Here is a 23,647-nt window from a genome sequence, read left to right on the forward strand (position 1 = left end):
CAGAAACTGGAGGTCCATGTGGGAAACAATAAATGTTCCTTAGTAATAAACTCAGAAGATCTGACTGAAAAAAAATTATGTCCCAGTATGCCCCCTGGTCAAGTACTTAGCTCTTTGTTTCTCCACAATGCTTTTCAAAGGGTTGATCCATGCTTTCCCCAGCTGCTCTCACAAATGCATCCTCTCCCATACTAAATTCACTGTACTTAAGATGTGCTGCCCTTCATCCACTAGAGCATCCAGTAGAGCATCCATCTGCTCCATTCCCACTCTGATCCAGCTCCCACCTGGCTGGCACAGCCCAAAATCTTACGGCAGAAGATGGGCATGGCAACCTGGGGCTCAGCTGGGAGCTTTCCACTGAGAGCCTGCCAACATTTCCTTGAATCCATTCTTCCCACTATGCTCTCCTGTACCCACAGCAACTGTGAAATCACTATTAATTATGCCCTTTTGCTGACCCACTTATCTCAGAACTGCAGTATCTGGGATGGGCTAAAAACAATAAAAAAAAAAAGGGAAACTGCTCATTTTGCTTCCTGGACAACTCCTTTCAGAAAAGCCAACTCTGTTCTGATTTTCTCCACTATTTTTTCCTCTGTCTTTCCTTTCTTCTTCAACTTCTCTTCTGTATCTTCCTTTTGTTTCTCTCTGCAAGAAGAGGAATTGGGTTAGGAAAAAGGAACGATGGAGAACGCTGATCTAAATTGCTTCACATCTTCAAATATGTGGAGAGAAAATGATGGGGCGTGGGAAGGGAATGAAGCCCTGTGGGTTTTCTTTTCCAGATGACTTTCCTTCCTTCTGGCTCATGACTGAACGAGATATGAGAGAATAAGAACTGCTGGAGATTTTGGCAAATATTGAAAAGGAGAACATGCAACTACAATTATTCAGAGAATAAGAAGCAAATGCTAAAGTAAAAAAAAAAAAAAAACAAAAAACACATACATACAGGACTATGGGCTCTCTCCAGAGGGAGAAGATTTTACTCAGTGTGAAATCAATGTGTTTATTTTTCCCATTAATTCAAGCATGGATTTTGTATAAAACTCACAAATACCTATGTCAAATACAGTGAGGAACACCAGCTTAGAGGCATCAGAAAGCATTATTTTATTATAAGACAGAAGACACACAGTTCTGTTTCCTGAAGGATGGCAAGGAACCAGAAAGATATGAAAGCACAACCTTAATATTGCAACTAACGATGTTAAAATGTTCTTGCCTATACATTAGAAGGCACCATCATGCATTTTTTGCTTATATTTATTTCTGTATGGAAAATAGATTAAAACTGGCCCTGGTACTGTACAATGCTACCTGGAACAGCGATAATTTCTGGTTCAGAAGAAAGGCATGTACTCTGTTTTTACCCCCATGTTAAAAACAGAGCACATGAGCATGTTCCCACAGGAGTTGAGGTGTCCTCCAGGTCCTGAAGCAGGAGGCAGTTTCAGGAGATCCACATTCCCCCCTGAGATGGCTCACACATCCCTGCTCATCACCCACCACAAACCAACACAGCCACGAGAACTGCAAACCCACCAACAGGGAGAGCAAGCCCAGACAGTGAGGATTTATTTAAACATAAGCTGCTTTTGAGACGAACTTTCATGGGTTTGTTTCCTTACTTGTGACCTTGGGAAAGGAAGGACAGACATGTTCAAAACCTCAGTCACTGTTTGTTTGCAGAGGTGATACCATCCATGCAATAAATGTAGTACATCTACCCGATTATTTGCCTTCACCAAATGCATCAGAAAAAACAATCTGTTTGGTTTTAACTCATTTAAAATGGAGGTATCATTCACTGTGAGAGGATTTTTCCATAGGAACAGGGTTTGCACTTTGTGACGTTTTCAGAAAGACCTAAGAAATAATATAAAATAACAACTATTTCTGCCTCCTGCCAGGCTTGTTGGAGTATTTTAAAACAGCTTTGCTAAAATAAACCAAGTTGTTTTTTTTCCCCGAACAGATTTGCCACCAGGGAACCAAATCCTACCCTTATAAGGCTACCGCAAAACAAAAGTCCCAAAAAAAGTACAAAATCTAGTCCATTTTTTAATACAGGAAACAGGAATATTAAAACACAACAGGTTTAAAATCAGTCTCTTCAGAATTAGCAGTAGTCAGATGCTTAAGAAAATAATGTTCCCAAAGATCACCTTCTGGTCCTTCACTCCACTCCTCTTCATCTAGTAAGATCTTGAACTGCTACAGAGCTAAAGCAGAGATTTAAAATCCACAGTCAGGATTCAGACTTTACTCACTGCAGCGTTCTACACACACAGACATGGTTACTTTTACCATTAAAGAACTCAAACTGTTATGGCAAAGCAGAAATTATTTAAACAACTTTGCCTACAAGGACTGATCCTGCCTCAGTATTAAAACCCCAATATACACAAAAAGAAAGGAAAACCCCTTAGTGTTAAACACTGGAGAAAGATCTTAAAAATAATGGACTCTAAAATACCTTAGAAGAATATAAAATAATGCCTGTGCTAAGCTCTAAGCTAACACAGAAATCAAACTATGTGAAAAAAAAAAGCAGCAATGTTAAAGATTAAAAATATTAAAGATTTTGGTTCTCTCCAAGGTAGGACAAATTACAAATTGCAGGGGGAGGAAAAAAGTTGAAAAGCCAAGTGTTTGGGTTTTTTTTCAATTTACCAAATTTCTGCTCTGGACCATATTCTATTTAAGAAATTGCATGAGAAGCAAATTGCTCCAAAGCTGAGCGGAACCTCACCCAAGGTTAAGTGAACACCAAACCCAAACCACTTCCTTTGGGTTCTTGGTATAAAACCAAAATATTACCAAAATATGCAGCAACAGAGGATGCTGCTACAGCAGCTTGTCCGAGCAGTTCTATGGCTGATGTCTGCAGTATTGCAAGTCTGGGTAAGAAAACTTTAACAGATCTTGAGAGAAAAAAGTTATTTTCATCCTCTTTTTTTTCATTATCCGACACTACGAGTTGAGTTGTATAAAAGATTTTACTGTAGCACATACAAAAGCAGCGGCACACCAGTGAGCACTTCATTAATTAAAAGCCAGAAAAGGAAGTTTGCTAAACGAAGCAAATGTTCTTATCACTCCTATCTATATTCATTAAAACTGACAGGAAACCAAATATCACCATCTGTCTACTTGCAATAAAGACACTAAAAACAGCTCCGGGGTAGAAGAATAATATAAAGTATAAAGCTGCAGTTTTTCAAGTTTCAGTTTTAAATGGACAAGAGAGAAACTGATGTCAGACGAGGGAGAATGAAGGATGACAAGGAGCTGGTACACGAGACTGAAAAAAGAAATTACATGCTTTAGAATATAAACTGAAGCCCCTTTCAAATCTCAGAAATCAAACAACAAACTTAAATTTACACTGTTTTTTTCATTCAGGTCAGTGGGTCTGGAAAAAGCCAAGTGTTAACAATGGCAGCTCATTTGCCTACTTACAAATAGCTGCTAGGAAAAACAGTCAGAAAATTGTACTATGCAACATAAACTAAGAATTTTTAACGGTCAAGCAAGTCCCAGGAAACACTTGTGCCTCATTACATCTTGATGCACTCTTTTCAGATTTACAAGAGATCATTCTTTTAATTATTCCTATATTTGGATTTTGCTTACAAATCAGAAACTTGATAAAAAATTGAGTAAGATTTGATAAAAGTAAAAAGATGGCAGAGGTACTAACTTAGCTATGAAAAAAAAATACCAGGTTGGGCTCACACCAGCAGTAGCAGAGGTCAACTGAAGGTCACTGATTTAAGGTATTTTCCAGCATTTGTACAATTTCTACCTTCTAGTAATCACCCTTTTTTTTTTCTTGCACTGCAGGGGGAGAGGAAAGAAAAAACAAATAGATGGTAATAAGATATTTAATGACAGAAATGAAAATAAACTACTGCTCACACTCTCAAGAGCACAACTCCCTGTCGTTAATTCTGCACTATTCCCCAGCTGCATTTTGCATAGCAATGAAAAGCACTTCCAGTTCCTCTCAATGCTGCATAAAATATTAGCTCCACAGTCACAGTTTTTAAGACTAAATAAGGTTAAAGTAATTTAAAGCTGAGATAAACAGAAAAAAAAACACAATAAATTCATTGTTAAAAGTCTCCCAGGCCTCTGTGGTGCTGAGGTATCAGAGCACATATGGTGCAGAGCAGATCCCTGGGACCTACAGGAAGCACAAATGGGGTCAGGAGAGGAGGAGCAAGGGAGTTCAAGACTAAATTTCAGCCTTATTGATTTTTATTATTATGTTCTTCCAGGATGGTACTTTGTTTTGTTTATTTTCTGTCCTAAGAACAGTAATTCATACCTTGAAAAAGGCTCTCATTAATATTCTATGAGAATGCTTTTTTAGCCTCAATACAATTACAGCAGAGCAATTATTATTCTTCTGTTAATACTTTAACAATACTAACAGAACTATTAACAGCTCAGCATAATGAGGCATTTGTGAAACAGAACTGTAGTGCTACTTCTGTTTACTAAAGAAACCACAACAGAATTATACAAGTTAAATAAAATCTGAGTGCAAAAAAGTCACTGCAAGCAGATGTGCAAATGCGCCATCAGATTCCTCCCTGATGCTGAGGAATCTCCTTGTGAAAGTCAAGTGAATCCTGTAAGGATATAAGAAAACCAAACATTTTTAAGTGAAGGCCAAAATTCAAGAGTAAATTCTCTTTTATGTTCAATATATAACAGAGACATCTATTTGTGCATGCCAATGAAATCATTGGGATGCTTAGAAAGGATTTGGTAGGCAAACCTGGAGGTATGTAACAGAAGAGAAAATACAAAACTACCCATAAAAAAATTCCTGAGTGTGCTGTAAAAATGCATCCAGGCTGATGTTGGAGAATGTTTGTTTATTCTAAAGGTGGTTATACAGCATCTAAAACACACAAGAAACATTGCTGTGATGAGAGGGAAAAGTCAGGGTTGACATGTTACCTTTATAAACCTTTTAATAAAAAGCTGCATAGTAAGGCAACAAGCATAACCCAGATTATTAGATTTTGGAAAATTTTATTTTATATATGCCTTGTTAGAGCTCCAATTTTCCTACTGAGAGTAGTAACTGTGGAAGTTGCATTTAAAATTATTTGCTAACAGAAAGCAAATGAATACTCAGGTTCTTCAGGAGCATGGATAATCAATGGAAAAGGTGAAATTCTCTAGCAAAAAGAGGAAGAGCAATTCACTCCTGTGTTTCTCCTGTCCACAGCTGCAACAGTAAGAGTGTGCAAATCAAAGCATCCTCCACAGCAGATATTGGAGAAAACCAGCCCCAGACTCCAGGCTCCTTGGATTTGAGAATGCCAGGCTGGGAAAAGCTTTTCCAGTTCTTGGGAACCGAGAAAAGATCCATTTCCTACAATCCTCTTAAAAAGGTAAATGAAGCTGAATCCTGAAAGAGTCTTGGTCCCTCCCGTTCCCATACTGGTGAAGGTGTTCCTGCACCATTTTCCTTTAATTATGGGAAACTTTCTCATATCATATACACACAATACTACCTGTATTATTAATTTATGTTTATTTATATACATATATATGAAAATATCAACTTATTAAAGACCAGTATAGTTGGTTTTTTTTTTAAACTTGTACCCACCTTGTCTATGAGCTGTTAAATCTGCTTTGCCTGGTCTCTACCCACAGATGAATCTGTCCCTTCTGTAAGGTACCACCAAGCAATCCCTTTTGCTAGTTGTACCAATCCCCCTTCTTGCTCACAGGATTATGTAAACTGTGTTTAAATTCAGGATGGGTTTTGCCCTTTTGTACCCAAATGCATCCTCTTCTCTTCATCCTGATACATACAATAAACCTGGGATTTGTCAGGTTTGATCCTAGCTTGCAGCATGACTTATTTCGGTGAGCAGTTTGTTTTAACACCTCCTCACCCACTGCAACACCTCCTGGATATTATTCTTGAATTTGCTTTAGATAGTCAGTAACAGTTTTCCACACACTTTTGTAAAAGCTTCCCTAAAAACCTGCTTTTAAGTGACTGCTGCAGTGAATATCCCAGTCACAACGCCCTCATGTCTTTTATTTAAAGTACAGCACCATCACCTCTGCACACCAGTGATGTAAGTAAGGCTTGTCACACTTTTGCTCGACAGCATTAAAAAACCTGACCCAAAACCAAGTCCATTCTAAATGTACCTTTTAATCCACACAAAGCCAAAATAATTTATTACTATTTACATTGCTTTAATAGCTTTTTTGAGTTGCTATTTAGATGGTCTTAGTAGTAATGACTGAAGCAAGCTGGAGCAGGTTCACAGCACTAAAAATAAAACCTGGGTGTCTTGAAGCCTGGGAAAAATACAGCAACGCTCCAAGGGTGTCAGTACAAACCTGCAAAACAAATTTTCTACACAGACAACATTTCTTATTCATCAATTTGAATGGACAGATATTTACAGAGAATAATTCAGTTTCTACAGGTTACTTGGACACTCCCATCATCATGCTCCCCTTTCCCATGTGTTTCTTCTCCCACACTTAATTTGTCTGCCCTCTACCATTTTTCTTGCCTTGAACCAGGCTCAGGCCAACTATTGCTCCATGTCCTGGTTGTGCCTTTCTCTCCCCCATACCCAAATAATGTGATGCAGGTGATGGCTGAGCCCACCAGGGCAAGGTCTTTGTAAGCTCCAGTGCAGGAGGGTCTCACCTCCTGGGTAACAAGTCCACCTTTTCTGCCATTTCCTTACACCATGTGGTAATTCTAATACCTTTTTTCCCCTTCCCTAGCCTATCCCATTATTTCTGTCTCTTTTACATACTATCCATTACTTTTCAGGGTTTTTTCCTTTTTTTATCATCCTATCACTACCACAGTCTTTAAGAGATAGCTGAGGCTGTTAAGTGTCTCACACCTGTCATTTCAGCATTATGATTAGAAAGCAGATTCTGGAAATCCTGATGCCACCATAAAACTGGTAAACTAGGAAATCTCACCTTAGATTCCATCACTTTATCACTGCTCTTGTATGCTTCCCTAGATACCTGCTGATCACCATCAGAGACAGGATATTGAATTGTAAGTGCTTGCTCTGAATCAGAACAGCTGTTCTTGCAGATTTATTGCTAAAACAACATGGCTTCTACCAGACCTAAGAAAATCCGCAAGAAATTAAGTTACTGACTCTTGTATTTTGCTACAAGTAGCTTTGGTATTTGGAAATTCCTTTTCCTTGTCCATGTTTGTTAGACTGTTATGCAAAGAGAGTTAATTCTGGTAAAGATTAACACATATGTAAAGTACCCAGATGATTTTTTTTTGATTGTGAGAGGAAACATGTAGATATGAAATTCAGCACAAAATACTTTTCAGCTTCTGAGAAATATGAGTGAAACTACTTTTAACATGATTACATTAAGAGCATTGTCCTTATTAACACAAGAAAGAAAAATGATTTGTTGGAAAACACTCAGCATTTGAGGTATTCCATACTGTTTTCCAATGTTATTTTCCCAGAGACACCAAGAATGGTTTGGTTTTGTGGTTTGGGTGGGGTGGGGGAAGAAGGTTGTTGATGTTTTGGGAAAACCTACCAAAGCTTGCTTTGCTTGCTGATCCTCAGCTACAGCAGTAAGTGGCTGCTGACAGACCTAACTTCAAAAGCCAGCTGCAGGAGAAACTGTCATTATTTCATCCATTCAATCTAGAATTAAAAACTTTTTTTAAAAAAATTTATAAATCAAACAAACAAACTTTAAAAAATATTCCAAATAAACAGCAAAAGGTTTCCTCAGTGGCAAAGTCCCAAACCCAGTTGGCCAAACCCTTCTGACCACACACCCACCCTTGGGTTTCAGATCCAAGTTAAACTCCACTCCCCACCAGCCTTATCTTGCCAAATTCAGAGCAGAAGGAAAACATCCAGAGGACTCCAGCACAGGCAGAGCACAGACACACACAGCAGCACTCCCAGGGGCCTGCTCTGCAGTTGAATTTTATTAAGGAATAATTTCTGCCCCAGTCAGAAATATTCAGGGGCTTCAGTGCATGAACAGTATCTCAACAACCCCATTTCCTTGTCTGTATCACAAAATAAACACAGTCTCTGAGATGGACTCTATGGATTTATGTCCTTTCAAAAGAATTTAGTAATTGGAGGGGGGAAAAATAAAACTACAAGTAAAGTCAACAGTTCAAAATGTGCAGTAAATAGTTTTGAAAGCAATGTTCTCATCTGGGAGTATTGCAACAGATGTTTATCATGAGCTACTGCAACAGTTAATCCAACTCCCAGCCAGATTACCTCTTTGCCTTTGGAAACCAGCCTTTTTTCCATGGGCAACTTCCAGAAAACAAGGGGATGTGCCAGAACTGACAGCAAGCAGTTAACTGAATGGAGCAGGAGATGAAAAAAAAAAGCCATAAAGCCTAACCAAATAAACTGATATCTGGCCCAAAAGACTTAGATGAACAGGTGTATGTGTGGGCGGGATTGGAAGGAAAAAAATAAAGAAAAACATTTAAACAAAGCCTTCATTGACATTCTGGCCACCTAAGTGGGTACACAAAAAAATGAGCCAAACAACATTTTTGAACAATTCAGCAAATAATGGATTTCTTTCCTTTTTTTTTTTTTTTTTTTGAGAGGGTACAAAATATGATTATTGAACTTGGATTTCAAAATTACTGAGGTGCCAATAAGCCACAGTAACAACTCAGAGGTTATTCTATTCCAAGATATTCTGAGGAAGAATGAAAAAGAAGGTACGAAACTACATATGCAATCTGGTATTTACTCCTTAAAGACACAAATGCAAATCACAACTTAAAGCATCATTATTTAAAGCTGAAATTACCATTTCATAATGAATGCAAATCAGATCCCTGTTTACAACATTTCCTAAAGGCAAGTGAAGGGCTAGTGAGTCCATGCCCAGAGCATGGACTTACTTCTGCTCCTGACTTCACAGGCATTTAATGTTGGAAATGTTGAGCATACATGGGTCCTGTGGAAAGAGTGAGCAGTCCATCCCCTTTGACCAATCCAAAAGAGATCAAGAGAGGTAAGTGCACAATGTTCTCAGTGCACTCACCTGAGCATCACCTACAGCTCGCCCACCCCTGGGACCACACTCACCCTGGCTGCTCCAGGATCCAGGGAAAAAAACTGGGAGCCAGAGGTGGGTTTTCAGGATTTACAGCCTTCAAGAGCTTACAAGGCTACCTGCAACTTTCACATGAAGCCCACATCTTCCCCTTCACATTCCCAGCTGTGGTAACACAAGAATAAGAGTCACAAATTCTGGAAACTTTGGTCCAAACTTCCTTCCTTCCTTACTGAAGAGAATCTCAGCTTGTTGGTTGTTTAGGGGTTTTTACACAGAGAGAAAAACAAATGCCAATCTGTCGAGTAGAAAAAAAGATGTAAAGAGATTTTGTTCCTCTAATTGCTCAGCAGAACAATAAATGAATAAAAAGCTCTAGGAAGTCCTTTCCATTCCGCAGTATTTCTGCTGGTAATGCAGAACAATTTTTCTTGGTACTTCTCTTAATCAACAAAAACAACAGCAAACGTTACCAGTCCTTTCATATTGGATGAAGGGACTGATGTTTATTCAAGAAAGTCTTTATAAATATTCTTTCCCTTCTAAAAAGACCAGTGACCACAGAGCCACGTGCATGCAGTACCTCTACTCAGCCCTTGGCCCCTTCCAGGCCATTGGAACAGCCACCCATTGGTCTGTTGGCTAACAACAACCATTTGCAGTTTGTCTTGTTAAGGCTTTCCCCCACATATATCAAAAGTTTTAAGTGTCAAGGGAAAGGTTTTGTTTTCTAAATTTTTAGTATTCCAGAGAAATATACTGACATTGCATTCTGCAAGTCTTGCCAAAAACGTCTTTTGTGTTCACAGCTTCAATGTTGATGATAAATTTTGAACACTAACAATACAAAGTATCATTTAAATCAGAGCCTAAATCATAAATGTAAAAGTAATTTAAGCTAGTGAGCTGGAAACCTTAATTTAAATAATCTCATTTTGCCAATATAGTTCTCCTAAAGACCTATTTGCTTTCAATGGTTGTTAGTTCTCATTGAGAAGGTAAATAAACTACATGCATCTATTTAAATTATTATGAAGCCTAATATATTCTACATCTTTTATTTTTACATTTTATTAAGTAGACAATTTACTAGGCAATTATTTTTTTAACTATGATTCCTAAGTGCTTCAAAAATATTTAGTGAGTCCTAAAGCACCTTTTATAATTATGATTATCCCCATTTTATAGAAGGATAACCCAAAGAAAAGACAATTAACTAGTCTGGGCTCTTTCCTTCACCACATTAAACTAGCTCTAAGGTAACAAGATTGATCTCCACTATGACAGCAACCTGTTACACATAATTTTTCACTCTGACCGAGCAATGGCAATAATTTGGAATTATTGAGTAAGAGATCAATTAGAAGCAAAGATTCAGGCAGCAGCAGCAGACGAAGGCTGAACTAAGTATCTGTACAAAATCTGGAGGTTTTGCTGGATGGTTTCACCAAGATATGGCACTCTGAACTATTTTTACTTCATCTCCTAAAACGTGGATGTAAAGGTAGCACCCAGCACAGTCTGCTGCTGTCTCCACAACACCACAGCTTGCTTGATGAGAGACCTCAATTATTTTGCCCTGAATGACAGCAAAAATAGCAGTGAGCACTGAGATCACTTCCACAGACCAAGAGAACAAACATACCAGATTCTCCAAGTTGTACAACCTCTAGTTTGAGTACTCATTTCTTAATATGGTGCCTCAAAATTTACAGCACTTAGTGTCAATGTTTCAGAACCATTTCTGTGTACTGAATATTGCCTATCCTGCTGTGCCAGGCTGAGACCTTCCATGTGCACAGTTTCTTTCCTGAGGGACAGCAGCAACCTGGAACGTTTACTAGTCAATATAGGCCATGTATGAAAAGTGGGAGAAGTGCTACAGAATTATTTTTAACATTTTTCCACAGTCTCTCATCACTGTGCCCATTTTTCATTGTACACTAAGTTGGTCCATGATGGGGAACTGCATCTTTCCAAAAGCACATCCTGATGTCTCCTCCCAAGCCAGCCCTTACCAAGAAGGAGCATCAGCACGCCTGAAACTACTTTACCCTCCAGTGAACTTTCCTTTCCCAGGATGCACACCCAAAATTTGAGCAGTTAGACATTAATGACCATTTCTGAGCTTGCCAGGAGTGGCGAGAGGCACCCTCCACCCCATGGTACAGGAAAATAAAACAGTAAAAGACACAGCTGTCTATGAAGAGACAAATTTGATAGGAGTAACCACATAAAATTCCAGCTCTTCCCCTCTGGTAATAGAGTGACCACTACAGGAATGTGGAGCAGAAGGGTCTCGAGGAGACAATCCATTGCTTTGACACAGCAAGGTCCAACTTGGATTCTCAATCTCACAGCAAGTCCTCATCTGCAGTTTCAGGATATAGGGTGCTGTTCCAAAATCAATTGCAATACTGTGTGCCAGACCCCAAACTACACCCCACTGATAGGCCACACACACACACCCCATCATGTTTTTTGCCTACATACAAGCACAGGGATCAGGAGGATGAGCAGGGATTGCAGGTCAGGGACCTCGCTGTGCCCAAGCCAGGCTCCCTGCTAAAGCGAAAGCGAAAGGCTGCACAAGCCAGCAGCAGCATTTCCTGCCCAGGCTTCCCAGGGAGATGTTTGCCAGGGAGATGCACCAAGAGAAGCCCTACACTGCCCTGGTTTCCTGGCCACCAGGCAGCTCCAGCCCACCCTGCCCTGCCAGCAGGCTCCGGGCAGGATGCTGCTGCTGTGGGAAGCGAGCGAGCTCCGATGGGAACGCCGGTCCCGGAAGGCAGATGCTGTGTAAATTCATATTTCATCAAAACAGTTAATTGTGACAAGAGGGCTATAAAAATCCTGTACCACTTAAATTATTTCTCTACTTAGAGCAACTCTACTACCAGGAAATGTTACACATTGCACTTTATACCCAACTGGCAGCACTCAGTGATAACATTACAGCTCTGTTAAATAACAGATATAAAAATCACAGATCTTTAAAAAGTACAAATTAATTTTTCTCCCGTCATTCAACATAACCATTTACAAACAAACATGCCATGCAATTGTCATTAAAAGTTTTCCAATCTAGCGCTGCATGCGTTTAAATATGAAATTATACTTCTGAAATAAACATTGCTGCTATCAGGGAAAAGTGCTACCATAAGTCACATCACTGTAAGACAGAAACTGCCACCATGAAGACTCAATAATCTCTCACATTTCACCAAGGGAATGTTCTCTCTCCATCCATCAGGGTCATGATAAAAAGAAAAAAGCAAACAAAAACCAGCTACAAAACAACCAGACAGCACCTGCTAAAATTTTGATTGTTTCAGACCCACGAGCAGGTAAACAAGAAATTCAGAGACTATTTTGTAATGAATGAATGGTTTCTCCATATTACTGGTGCCAAACCTCCAGTAACCTATGTTCAGCAAATTAATACAATTAGGAAAAAATATAACCCAAAAAAAAAAAAAAAAAAAAAAACCAACTAACAGGGTTTCACTTTCTCTAACCCAACCTTTGTTTAATTTATTAAGAATTTCTTATCACTTCATAATTGGAAAATATATATTTTTAGTAACATGTATGTCCTTTAGATATTGAATCTACACTTAGCAACATTTAGAGTAAGAAACAACAAGGTTTTCTGCAGCTCCATGGGGTCACAAGATCTCTACCAGAGAAGCAACCCAGTACTGTGCCAAAGGGAAAGAAAAGCCTTCATCTGCTCCCCCTCACCTGCCTGGGTGAGAAAACAAGCAGGAGGCGTGGAGGTTATTCAGTTCTGCAGTGCTCACATCATCTTTCATATTTCTGTTACCACCACAAGCAGGCAACGCCTGCCAGCCTGGCTGCAGTTTGTTTACACACTATTAGAAACCAGAATTTGCTACTTAGGCTAAAAAAGCTTCACTAGGTATCAAACAGACGTAGACCTTATTTTGTCTGTTTTCTCAGGATGCTGCAAAAAAAAGTTTATATAATGCATGAAAATTATGCATGCTATTATGTAACAAAATCAAAGTGCCATAAAATGTACACATGGGTAGTTCTACTTTCAAACAGCAGCTGCTGAACTGTAGCTGGCTTCATTTTAAAAGTACAAATCACTTGTATAAACAGCATTTATTTAATCATAATAATAACAACAATTTATATACAACCCTCTAAACTTCCCACCTACTCAAGTCATCACAATCACCTCATCATAACACTGATAAATTCAAGTTAAACTCCCTGGGTGTCTGTCATTTCAGATGATTTGGATGATGATCAAAGAACTACAGGTGCACGGTTTTTCCCTGGGAGAAGACAAATCACTGGTGGTGCAACAGGTGCTGTTACTGCTCATCATCCTTTTTCCCAAAAGGATGCCCCTGTCACGGTGCCTGTGGGCAGCCAGGATGTTTGTGCACCCATGGGTGCTCGGGCAGGAGGTGAGGACACACGAGTCTGGGGAAGTGCAGCTCCTGTGGCCACTTCCCACACCCCAGGGAACAGGGGCTGCTCCTCATTGGTAAGGCCAGACTGAAATTCTTCCATCACTCCACGTAAATCCTGTATTGATTCTCACAGCTTCAGGCTAGCAACAAAATATTAAGTTTTTAGGCCTAGCAACAGAGCTGGCCCCACAAGCATCCTTGTGCTTCTGCAATGCACAGCAAGGGGTTAATCATACATGCAGGTGTAAATCTCACTGACTACATGGACAGAACCATTGATTTTAGCCCAAATTCTATATAAGGCACCTTAAAGCTTCAGCGGAAATTTTATTTGAAAGACCCATTCCAGCACTGATTTCTAAATGGCCATAATCAATTATTTCTATCCAAATCTCCACTTTTCACACAACATAGAAATATACTACAGCTTCCAGTACCATCTCCAGCTGGGGATGCTCACAGTGTATTTAAATTCCCAGATAACTACTAGATGGCACAGAAAGCACAGAGCCCAGTCCTAACTGCAGCCTTATGCAGAGAAAAATGCCACAGAAAAAAAAACATTGCAAAATCTGTCAGCAGATTTCTCTGTCTGAAAGCGTATCTCCAGCAGAAATAACTTTTGCCATGAAAACCACCAGCAAACTCAGAACTTAAGAACGTGGATGTGGTTTTCATAAGATGTTAAATATACAGAAGAAATATAATAAATACAGTTGAATGTAAAAAAGGAGATACGCTGCAAAATAATAGTGCTAAATTTGTCCGTGAAACGTATAATAGATTTACAAGGCAAAATAAAAATAGAGTATTTAACTTCAGATTTGTTATTTCAAACTCAAACCAAAGTATGTTCAGATAACCGCACCTAACCACATCGATTTCCAATTAACCCAAGGGGAGTTACTTAATATTTGGCAAATCCGCAAAAATAACTTATGGGAAGAATCCGGGCTTTTCCTCTGGGACCTGACAACCTCCCCGGCCGGTTCCCATTGACTTTCCGCGGCGGAGCACACGCAAACCTGGATTTCCCAGCCGGAGCCGCCCGCCGCGCCAGCTCCGCGCTCGCCGAGCTCCGGGCGGCGCAGCGCAGCGCCGGTCCCGGGGCGGGGACCCCGCACGGCGCCGGTCCCGGGGCACCCCGGGGCACCCCGGGCCGCGGACAAACCGCAGCCCAGCCGGGATCCATCCCCTCGGCTTCCCGGGAAAGCGGAGCTGCCCCCGGCACAAAGCGCCGCATCCCCCGAGCCGCGGGCGGGATGCGGCCGGCGCTGCCCCCGGCGCTGCGCTGGCGCAGCCCCCGCCCAGCGGCCGCCGCGGGGTGCGGTGCAAAAAATAATTATTGGGGGGGAAAAAAATAAAAAACAAAAGAGAATCAACCATGGTGGGTCAGGACGGGGCAGCGCGCCGGGCACCGAGCATTCATCCATCACCCACCAGCCACCCAGCCGTGCCCCCAGCCCACCTTGCATCCCGCCGCCGGCTCCACACCGGAATCCGCCGCCGCCGCCGCCGCTGCTGAAAATACGGGGCAGGCGGGCGGACCAATGGGGGCGGAGAGCGCCGCGCCCGCAGCCAATGGCGGCCGCCCGCCGCCGGCGCCCGGCCAATCAGAGCGCGGCTCATTCGGCGGCGGCGGCCGGGCGCGGCGGGGGCGGCTCTGGCCGCTCCTCGCCCGCCCCCCGCGATTAATTCCTTGCCTCCCTTTTTCCTCCGTTTTCTCCTTCCCCACCCCGCCTTGGTTTTCCCCGCCCTTTTCCTTTCTTGTTTTCTTATTTCTCATCTCCCTCTCTCTCGCTCCCCCCTTTTAACTTCTCTCTGCATTTCTTATTTTGGGTAGGGCCTTTTCCCGGATTTTTTCACTGTCCATTAATTACAGAGACCAAAAACTTGGGGAACCCCCAGGGAACTTGTTCTGCTCTGTACGGAAGGATGCTCTTGCCTAAATCACGACCGATGGCTGGGAAGCTCCAGAGAGTGATATTTTAGAGAATCCAAAAAGATGAGGGGATCTAAGCCACTAGAACTAGTCCAGCCAAAATGTGAGCTCAGCCGCTGGTTTTGGCATGGCACACAAGCTCTGTGCATGCCTTCAACAGGCTCCCAGGATGCAGAACCAGCCTTTAAAAATAACAAAACGAAACCAGCAGATGTTTCAACCACACAGCCCCACTCCAGCGTGCAAAGCTGCTTAATTTGTATCACCACTGCGAAATTCTTAGCAAAGTTTCTAATTCGAGTCAAACAATTTTTGTTTTTTGTTTTTGTTTTGCTAAAATATAGGGAATAAACAGTCCTTTAAAAAAAATCAAATTCATTAATATTCATTTTTGCAAATAAACTTTTCAATCAACAAAACTCATGACTGCTTTATATTACAGCAGAAAACTATCTACTGTAGAACAGGGAGATAAAAATGCCTCAGAATTTTATTCTGTTTTTCCAGTCTGATGACCCCAATAATTCCTGAGTTCAGAGACAACTAAAACAGTGTCAAAGCCTGCACCTCCCATTTCTGATGTTGTGCTTCTTCTTCCTCACCCACAGCATTTAAAATCACTGAATTGTATTTGCTCAAAGCCCTTGCCTGAGCAGGCCACGTTATGAATATAGTCACAGAGTTTGGCCAATACAGGATAACAGATTTCATTGAGCTGTGAAGTGATAAACCCAATATCAACCCAAGTTTGATGATAATTTACAGGAGAAAGCTTTTCTTTTGCAGATCAAGAGAGGTTTTTTCCTAAGGTGCCCCAAGAGCCAAGAGCACCGTGTGACTGTGAACTGCTGAGAGGCAACCAATAACTGTGACAAATTATACATTCATGGCATCTGCAACAATCGATAAACTGACTCACCAAATTACTAAAATATAAATCACAAAGTATACATTTTTATTAAAGAATAACTTCATGATAACCAAGTAATGTGGATGCTTCCAAGCATAAGATTAAATTACATGCTGAGCAAATCTGGCATTTTGTGATAAACTATGAAAATAGTCTTTGCAACAGCAACTGAGGAAGAACATTGCTGACATAGTCTATGAACATGTCTTATAAAACACAAAAACACAACCAAAAGTAACCAAAAAAAAACCAAAAAAACCACCAAAACAAAACCAACCAAACCCCATAGTGAAGTGGCAGCTCAAGAATTCATTACCATATTCACAGTAATTACTTTCTAGACTTCTCCTTGTTTTGTAATTTATTCCTTCAAATACAATGCGGATTTTGGTGTTAAAAGTAATAAAAACAGATTACCTCCATAGAGAAATAGTAACACTAAATTAATTTCTTAACTAGTCAGACTTCAGCAGTCATTACTGGACTACACAAAGATTTTTAGCACATTTAGGATGACAGCAAATGTACTTAAATACACAAAGCAAGTATCTTAACTGATAGACTGACTTTGCTGGTCATAATTTCGTGCCTGCTCAAAAACTAAGTTTAAAGAACTTGCTTGAATGTAGGAACACAATGAATCCTGCTGGATTTGAAGGTCTTACACTTTACACATGATAAAGTGTTTTCCTGCATGGATATTTTCCCCTACTGAGAAATGCAGTGAGGTTTCCCAGTTTTCTGTAAAGCTGTTGGAGAAGTTCTTCCTTTCTCAGGGAGGAAGATGGAGAATCTCTTATGGCAAAGGCTTCACTAGTGGGAAGAACATACTTAGGCACATCTGTCCACACAATGTCCACTGTCTGTGTTGGGTTATTCCTACACAGCTCCGAACCATGTCCTAAATGAAGAATTTGAAATACTGAGATCATGTTCATTAAAGTTCACAATTATTAGTTCCTGAAACTCCTTAGTACTTGGTCTCTCCAGGCTAACTATGCCATACCAGCTGCATTAGAAGGCTGTCCTAAACAAGGTTTAATCCTCTACAATGCCAGATAATGTGGTGCTTTCAGGGTATCTTCTCATGATTATGTCTTGTCAGATTTTCCAAATACTTCTTTATAGCAAAATACCCAGCATTTCCTGGACAGGTACTTTCATACTTTTGAGTATTTTACATCCATAATGTTCAGTCACTTCCTCAACTTCCCCGTATTTCTTAGCTAAACACGAGATGTGCTGTTTCCCATCCTTCTTTCCAGCTAATAAATAATGGAATTTTAATTCTGAATTGCTGTCATGAAACAAAACTCAAATAGAGCCTAAGTGATACAATAACAATATTTGTTTATACTAGATCTGTTATTAACTTCTTTCTTAAACAAATGACATTTAATAATACATTAAACACATAAACAGGACCATATTCAAAGTTATAATCCCATCAGCTCCTTCTCATGAATTTCACTTCTCAAAGGCAATAGCTACATTTCAATCTAATCATTTGTTGAACATTGTTAAGGTAATAAACAGACATGGTTCCTTAAAAACTGCTTACTTTTTAAATAAGCTGCTGCCTTCCCTAGCTGTGGCAATCTAGATCAGTTAAAAAAAAATCTATTCTCTGGCATATTATTAGCAACCAGAAATTCATTATGTTGTTTTCTTTCAAAATTAAGTATCTTTATTTAGAAAATATACCTGCATATCCCCACTTAAAGACAACCATTTATCTAAATATTTTAACAAGTGTTCTGCATGGCGATCATTTCATTTACTAAGAAAATACCCACATTGCTGTGAATCTTTTCAGTCCCCAAAACGTGCCTACAGATAGCAGCAGTGCATATTTTAGAGAAGCAGCAAACAGGACCAGCTTCGAGTTACACCCACCACCCTCCACATGAGATGAGGCGAGAGCATTTTCTCTTGCCATAAATTACCACTCCCTTCTATCAGCAATTATTTAACTTTAAAAAATAGCTGCAACGAGACAAATTATGAGCTAAAATTACACAAATTTATCCCTGATATTAAGAGTGCATACATGCAGATATGTGTACCTAATCTGCTCTAAAATGTGTAATGTTAATAATCACATATACCAGGGCAGCTTTATCTTATCACCCAAATGACATCTCTATGCTAAACATCTGTGAGCCATTCCAGTGGCCAGCAATGCCCATTATTACTTTTTTATCTTGTACCAGTCACTCAATCCTGGTACATTTTCTTCTACCACACCTTCCTCCTTCCCAGAAAGTCCACAGGAGTCAAAGGGACCACCAGCTTCCAGGGAGGGAAAAAATAAATAAATCTGTATGTATCTATCTATATATCACTGAGGGCAACAGAGAAGCTATGTCAGGTCAGAAGTCCATACTCTGGAAATATCTAAAGGCTGGAAATATTAGAAATACCATACATAGTTGGTATTTGCTTTTTGTTTCATACAGGACCTTGGGCTAGAGGGCACTTTATAGCCTGACCCAGCTCAATAATAATTTCATTAAGTACTTCAAGACTAAATTGCATCATTCTTTTCTTGGAAACTGGAATGATTGAATATCTTAAGTTACTCAAAAGCAAATTAAAATTTGTCTACTTCTGCACTACTAGTCTGACTCAAAGCAAGCACCTCCCACATTGTCAGAGGTCCTGATAGACCACTGTGTCTCCAAAAGCACCAACATTTCTGCTAAATCTCTATCAGGCTGTGAAGTGCTGCCTCTCAGACAGCTGCATTTATCCTGTCTGTACCTCCAGTTCCCACAGAATCACAGAGTGGTTTGGGATGGGAGGGATCCAGCTCCAACCCTCTGCCATGGTTAGGGACACCTTACACTATCCCAGGCTGCTCCAAGCCCCATCCAACCTGGCTTTGGACACTGCCAGGGATGGGGCAGCCACAGCTTCTCTGGGCAGCCTGTGCCAGGGCCTCACCACCTCACAGGGAAGGATTTCTTCCTTATATTTGATCTAACCCAGCCCTCTGCCAGTTTGAAACCCTTCTCCCTTGTCCTGTCTCTCCGTGGCCTTGTCAAAAGCCCCTCTGCAGCTCTCATGTCACTCCCTGTAGGTTCTGGAAGGTGCCCTCTCAGCTGTCTCCATAGCAGAGGTGCTCCAGCCCCCCGAGCATCTTCGTGGCCACCTCCAGATTTGTTCTAACAGATCCACAAATTTTTTATTCTGAGGCTCCAGAGCTGGACTCAGTAACTCCAGGTGGGGTCTCACGGTTTCACCTTCAGCCATTCCCCACGCAGCTCCTGGTGGGTGAGGGCAGGCAGGTGGCACAGGAGGGCAGGTAGGTGACACAGGACGGCAGGCAGGTGACACAGGACAGCAGGCAGGTGACACAGGAGGGCAGGCAGGTGACACAGGAGGCAGTACCACGGGCAGGTCTGGGCTGGGGGCCGGGCAATCTCTGTGTTCTCAGTGATCTCAGCATTTCTTTCACTCATCTATTAAATTGTCACATCTACAGCATTTATTATGCAGTTACCATGATACAACAATGAACTCAGGTTATTACTTTTTTGGTTAAGATTTTCTTGTTATTCTTTGCACTCTTGTATGGCATTAAAAGTCTCAGATTCATGGCATCTATTTTTTGCAGAGAAACCTAACAAAAAGACAGAAACCCAATAGAGTTTTCTTTCTCCACATTTGTTTTCAATGGTGATAGAATAAATTGCTCCACTAAAAAGCCTTGATACTTTCTGTTTTAAAGCACAAGAACAAATGCTATTTTTAAGGTCAAAATGTGTTATAATGATAGGGTTGGGGTTTGGAGTGGGTTGATTTTTTTGGTTTTGTTTTTTTTAAGAGTAAAAACCTATTTTTTTCAGTTACAGTGAAAATTCTGAATGCATATTCACGTCATTTTGCAAAACTGTCAACACTAGATACACACTTCTTTCTTTGAACTATCTCCCTGTGTTGCAACCCTCATCTAAATTTGAAAATATTTTGGTAAACATAGCTGATGTTTCATGGGTGCAATTTTGAGACCATAAGGAATTTAAGAAAACAGTTGATACTGCATTAAATCTAAAATTGGCTCTTAAGAATCCATCAGCTTTCTCAAATCAGCAGCTATTAAGAAAAACATTGAGAAATTAGTATCTGTAGCTAATCTACTTTCTCCTAGATCTTCTTCCCTGGAGTGTTGTTTTGGAACTTTTGAGCTTCTTTTGAAGGATATTTGTACATTCTTTAGTGGTGACATGTTTTATACATTCAATATGTTCTTCTCTTACTATTACACATTTAACCTACATATTAAGGTAATTGTATCACAACATTTATCCCAACAGGATTTTACTTCCACAGCAGGTTGTCTCAAATATAATTGATAAAATCCACACTTTGCCCAGATAAAGAAAATAGTTTGAACAAAGCATTATGAATACTAGTGGCATAACACATTTCCTAGAAGCACAGGTCAAAGAAGATTTCCCTTGGGGTGTTATAGGAGAGACATAGAATAATTTATTTCATGAACTTAAATTTCCTTATTAAGAAAATCCCTGTTTTGTTTTGTTGCCACCACTCCCCTTGAAAAGCTGTGGTGGACTCTGGGAGCTTTGCCCATCAGGAATCCTCTTCCAGAATTTAACCTCACTTCATTCAGCAGTTGTCTGTACCATTTTTTTCTTCTGCAGCCATTGGCTTTTGGTTCTCTTCCTCTTGCTCCACACAATATCTAAAGATGAATATATTCCTCATGTCTCCCTCTGAGATGACAGCCTCTTCACCTTACTCATTAAACTGTTCAGAAATTATGAACTCATACTGATAGAGCAGAATATTCTGTTCACTTGTTTTTATGCATATCACAGGGGCTGCTAAAGCACATCCCATAATCATCCAAGTACTATTTATCTATAATGAGAATCTTATTGCAAGTTTCTATTTTACAAAACTCTGCTATTACTCACTTAGAAGATATGACCTTTGATTGTATGATTTGAATTTGATTCTACTTCTATTAGCCCAGTGTTCAACATAACCTCACTTATTTCTATATAATATCTGTGGATGGGCTTAGCAGCTATTTTTTCTACAAACTGTAAGGAAGGCTCTCTAGCCCCTTGCTGTATAGTAGAATATCTCTGTTTTTATAGCACTCATACTAATCTGTTGAGCTTGTGTTAAAACTTAATAATGTCTATAGTGACATCTATCCTGATTCCTTGTTCTATTTAGGATGCCTTTCAGTTTAGCCATTAGCACAGCCCCTCTACTCATGGCCAGGCCATCCATGTGAGGCAAGCCAAGCCCAATACTTCACTGGTAACCTCTCTTGCCACACCACGCCTTTTAGAAAAAAAAATCTTTCTTTTTGAATTTGGTGATGAATTTCTGGTGATGAATTCAGCTGGTGATGAATTTCTGAGGGAAGAAATGGTTCCTTAGCCCAGTTTTCCAGCAGCAACCACTCCACTCTGATTCCATCCATGGTTATGCTGAGAATTAAGACACCCAGAAGGAAGCTGTGCCTCCAGCTGCTCACCCAGGGCTGTGTCTGGACTCTGCCACATCCTTACTCAGCAGATGGTCCTGGGTGACGTGGCCTGGCCCCAGACCTTGGCCAACGCTGGGCACGTCCCGAGGGACCGGCCGCAGCGCTCAGAGTCACGCTCGGGCTTGGTGGATGCTTTATTCCAACAGCCAAGGTCTCACTGACCTTCAAGAGGCCGCCAAAACCCAAACCTCAGCTTCTTTCTTCACTCCTGGTAGCTCATAAGGTAGAAGCCTATAATTCTTAGTCGCAGTAAATACTAATTTTTATGAGTCTTGAATTAATTCACAGTAAGCTCCACAGTATTCTGTAAAACACACAAGTGCTGAGGGCTGTGCTGAAGCTTTTTTTTTTTTTTTTTGAACAAGAGATTATGTCTGGATTTCAAAACATTCTGGTGGTTTAGAAATGAAGGGTGAAGACTCCTCCAGAGAGGTGAAAGAAGCTGCCCTGCACACCACATGGCTGCCTTTGGCACACCAGAGTCTTCAGAGCCTCTGAAAGAAATGGTCCTGCCAAAAACTGCTGCTGCTAAAGCAGGTTGAACCATTTTTAGAAGCACTGCCAATACCAAGGCATCAAACCAGAGTCTTTGCCTGTACCTGTCTCCCTATCCCCAGACCAATCAAACAGTATTGTTAAATCCCTGAGTATCTTAGAGCAGTCCAGCACTGCCCTGGAGGCACAAAACCCAAATCCCTCTTCCCAAGAGATCCTCCTTGGATCCAGGCCAGCAGGGATGCAGACTTCTGCCAGAAGGGTGGGATTTCTGCAGAGGTGCCAAGGAGCTGCAGGACCTCTCTCCCTCTCTGCTGACTGAGGTGTTCCACAAAACGCTGCATTTTAATTATGCAATTACACAGAACTGAACACCCAGCTCTGGAGTTTTGCAGACACACAAACACAAACTCTGCTCCTGGCACCACCTCCCTCAGTGGTTAAACTCTGAAGCCACGTGCAGGGAGAGAAGTTTTCTCAAACCCTTCCAAGAACATCAATGAAGCAGTCCTAGTTATGAACCTCATTCAGCTTCGTGCTCATTAAATCACAGCTGTTTCCCCTTGATGCTGTATTAGATCAGACATCACTGAACCTGCCTCTCTCTGTGTGCACACAAATATGCTTTTCCCTTTGTCTTGCAAAACAAACTCCAAACAGAAAAGTCTTTCTATTAAAACTATCTGGAATTAAATGCCAATTAACAGTTAATAATAGTCTTAAGATAACAGTTCAGATCTATTTAATTTAATCCCATAATAAACTGACTGCAGAGCTGACATTGGTTAGGTTTCAGCTTTTGTTTTGACTCAGAAAGAAACTACTAGTTGATTAAAAAACCTAAATTATCTTAAGCATGAACACCTCAACTGAAAATGCTCCTGAGCTTCCCTGCCTGCTCACAAGGAGGCCAACACACCTCAGTCCCTTTACTCACCTTCTCCTTGCAGCTCTGCACGCATGAGGAAGATTTTTGGAGGTTTTACACATACTTATTAATTACCACTTCTTTAAGAATAGAATATAGACTTTTTTCCTACTTCTCTATCCCTTCATAAACTCTTTGGATCACAGAACATATTTAGCCTACCTGGAATAAAAATACTGTTCAATTTGGATCATATAAACCTATTTTTCACTGAAAGGAATGTGTTTGTTTTCAAAGCTGTCTGATATACAGACAACAACCCACTAACTGAAGGTATAAAACTAGG

General features: G+C 40.5%; 1 protein-coding gene across 19 annotated transcripts in view; it reads right to left on the reverse strand.

Annotated features, from left to right (window-relative positions):
- Positions 1-23,647, reverse strand: part of CTBP1 (C-terminal binding protein 1) — a 232,126-nt gene that overhangs the window by 132,564 nt on the left and 75,915 nt on the right. For 7 of the 19 annotated variants that reach the window (XM_085577559.1, XM_021535700.3, XM_085577557.1 and 4 more), the window contains exon 1: positions 15,025-15,085. The exons of the other annotated variants lie outside the window; for them this stretch is intronic. In XM_085577559.1, coding sequence (XP_085433685.1) covers positions 15,025-15,031 — 7 coding nt within the window. In that variant the 5' untranslated portion in view covers positions 15,032-15,085. Of the gene's footprint in view, positions 1-15,024; positions 15,086-23,647 lie in introns of those variants that run through there. 19 annotated transcript variants of the gene reach the window in all.

This window comes from Lonchura striata, chromosome 4, assembly GCF_050655825.1.
Source record: "Lonchura striata isolate lonStrDom1 chromosome 4, ASM5065582v1, whole genome shotgun sequence".
In the NCBI taxonomy this organism is placed as follows: Eukaryota; Metazoa; Chordata; class Aves; order Passeriformes; family Estrildidae; genus Lonchura; species Lonchura striata.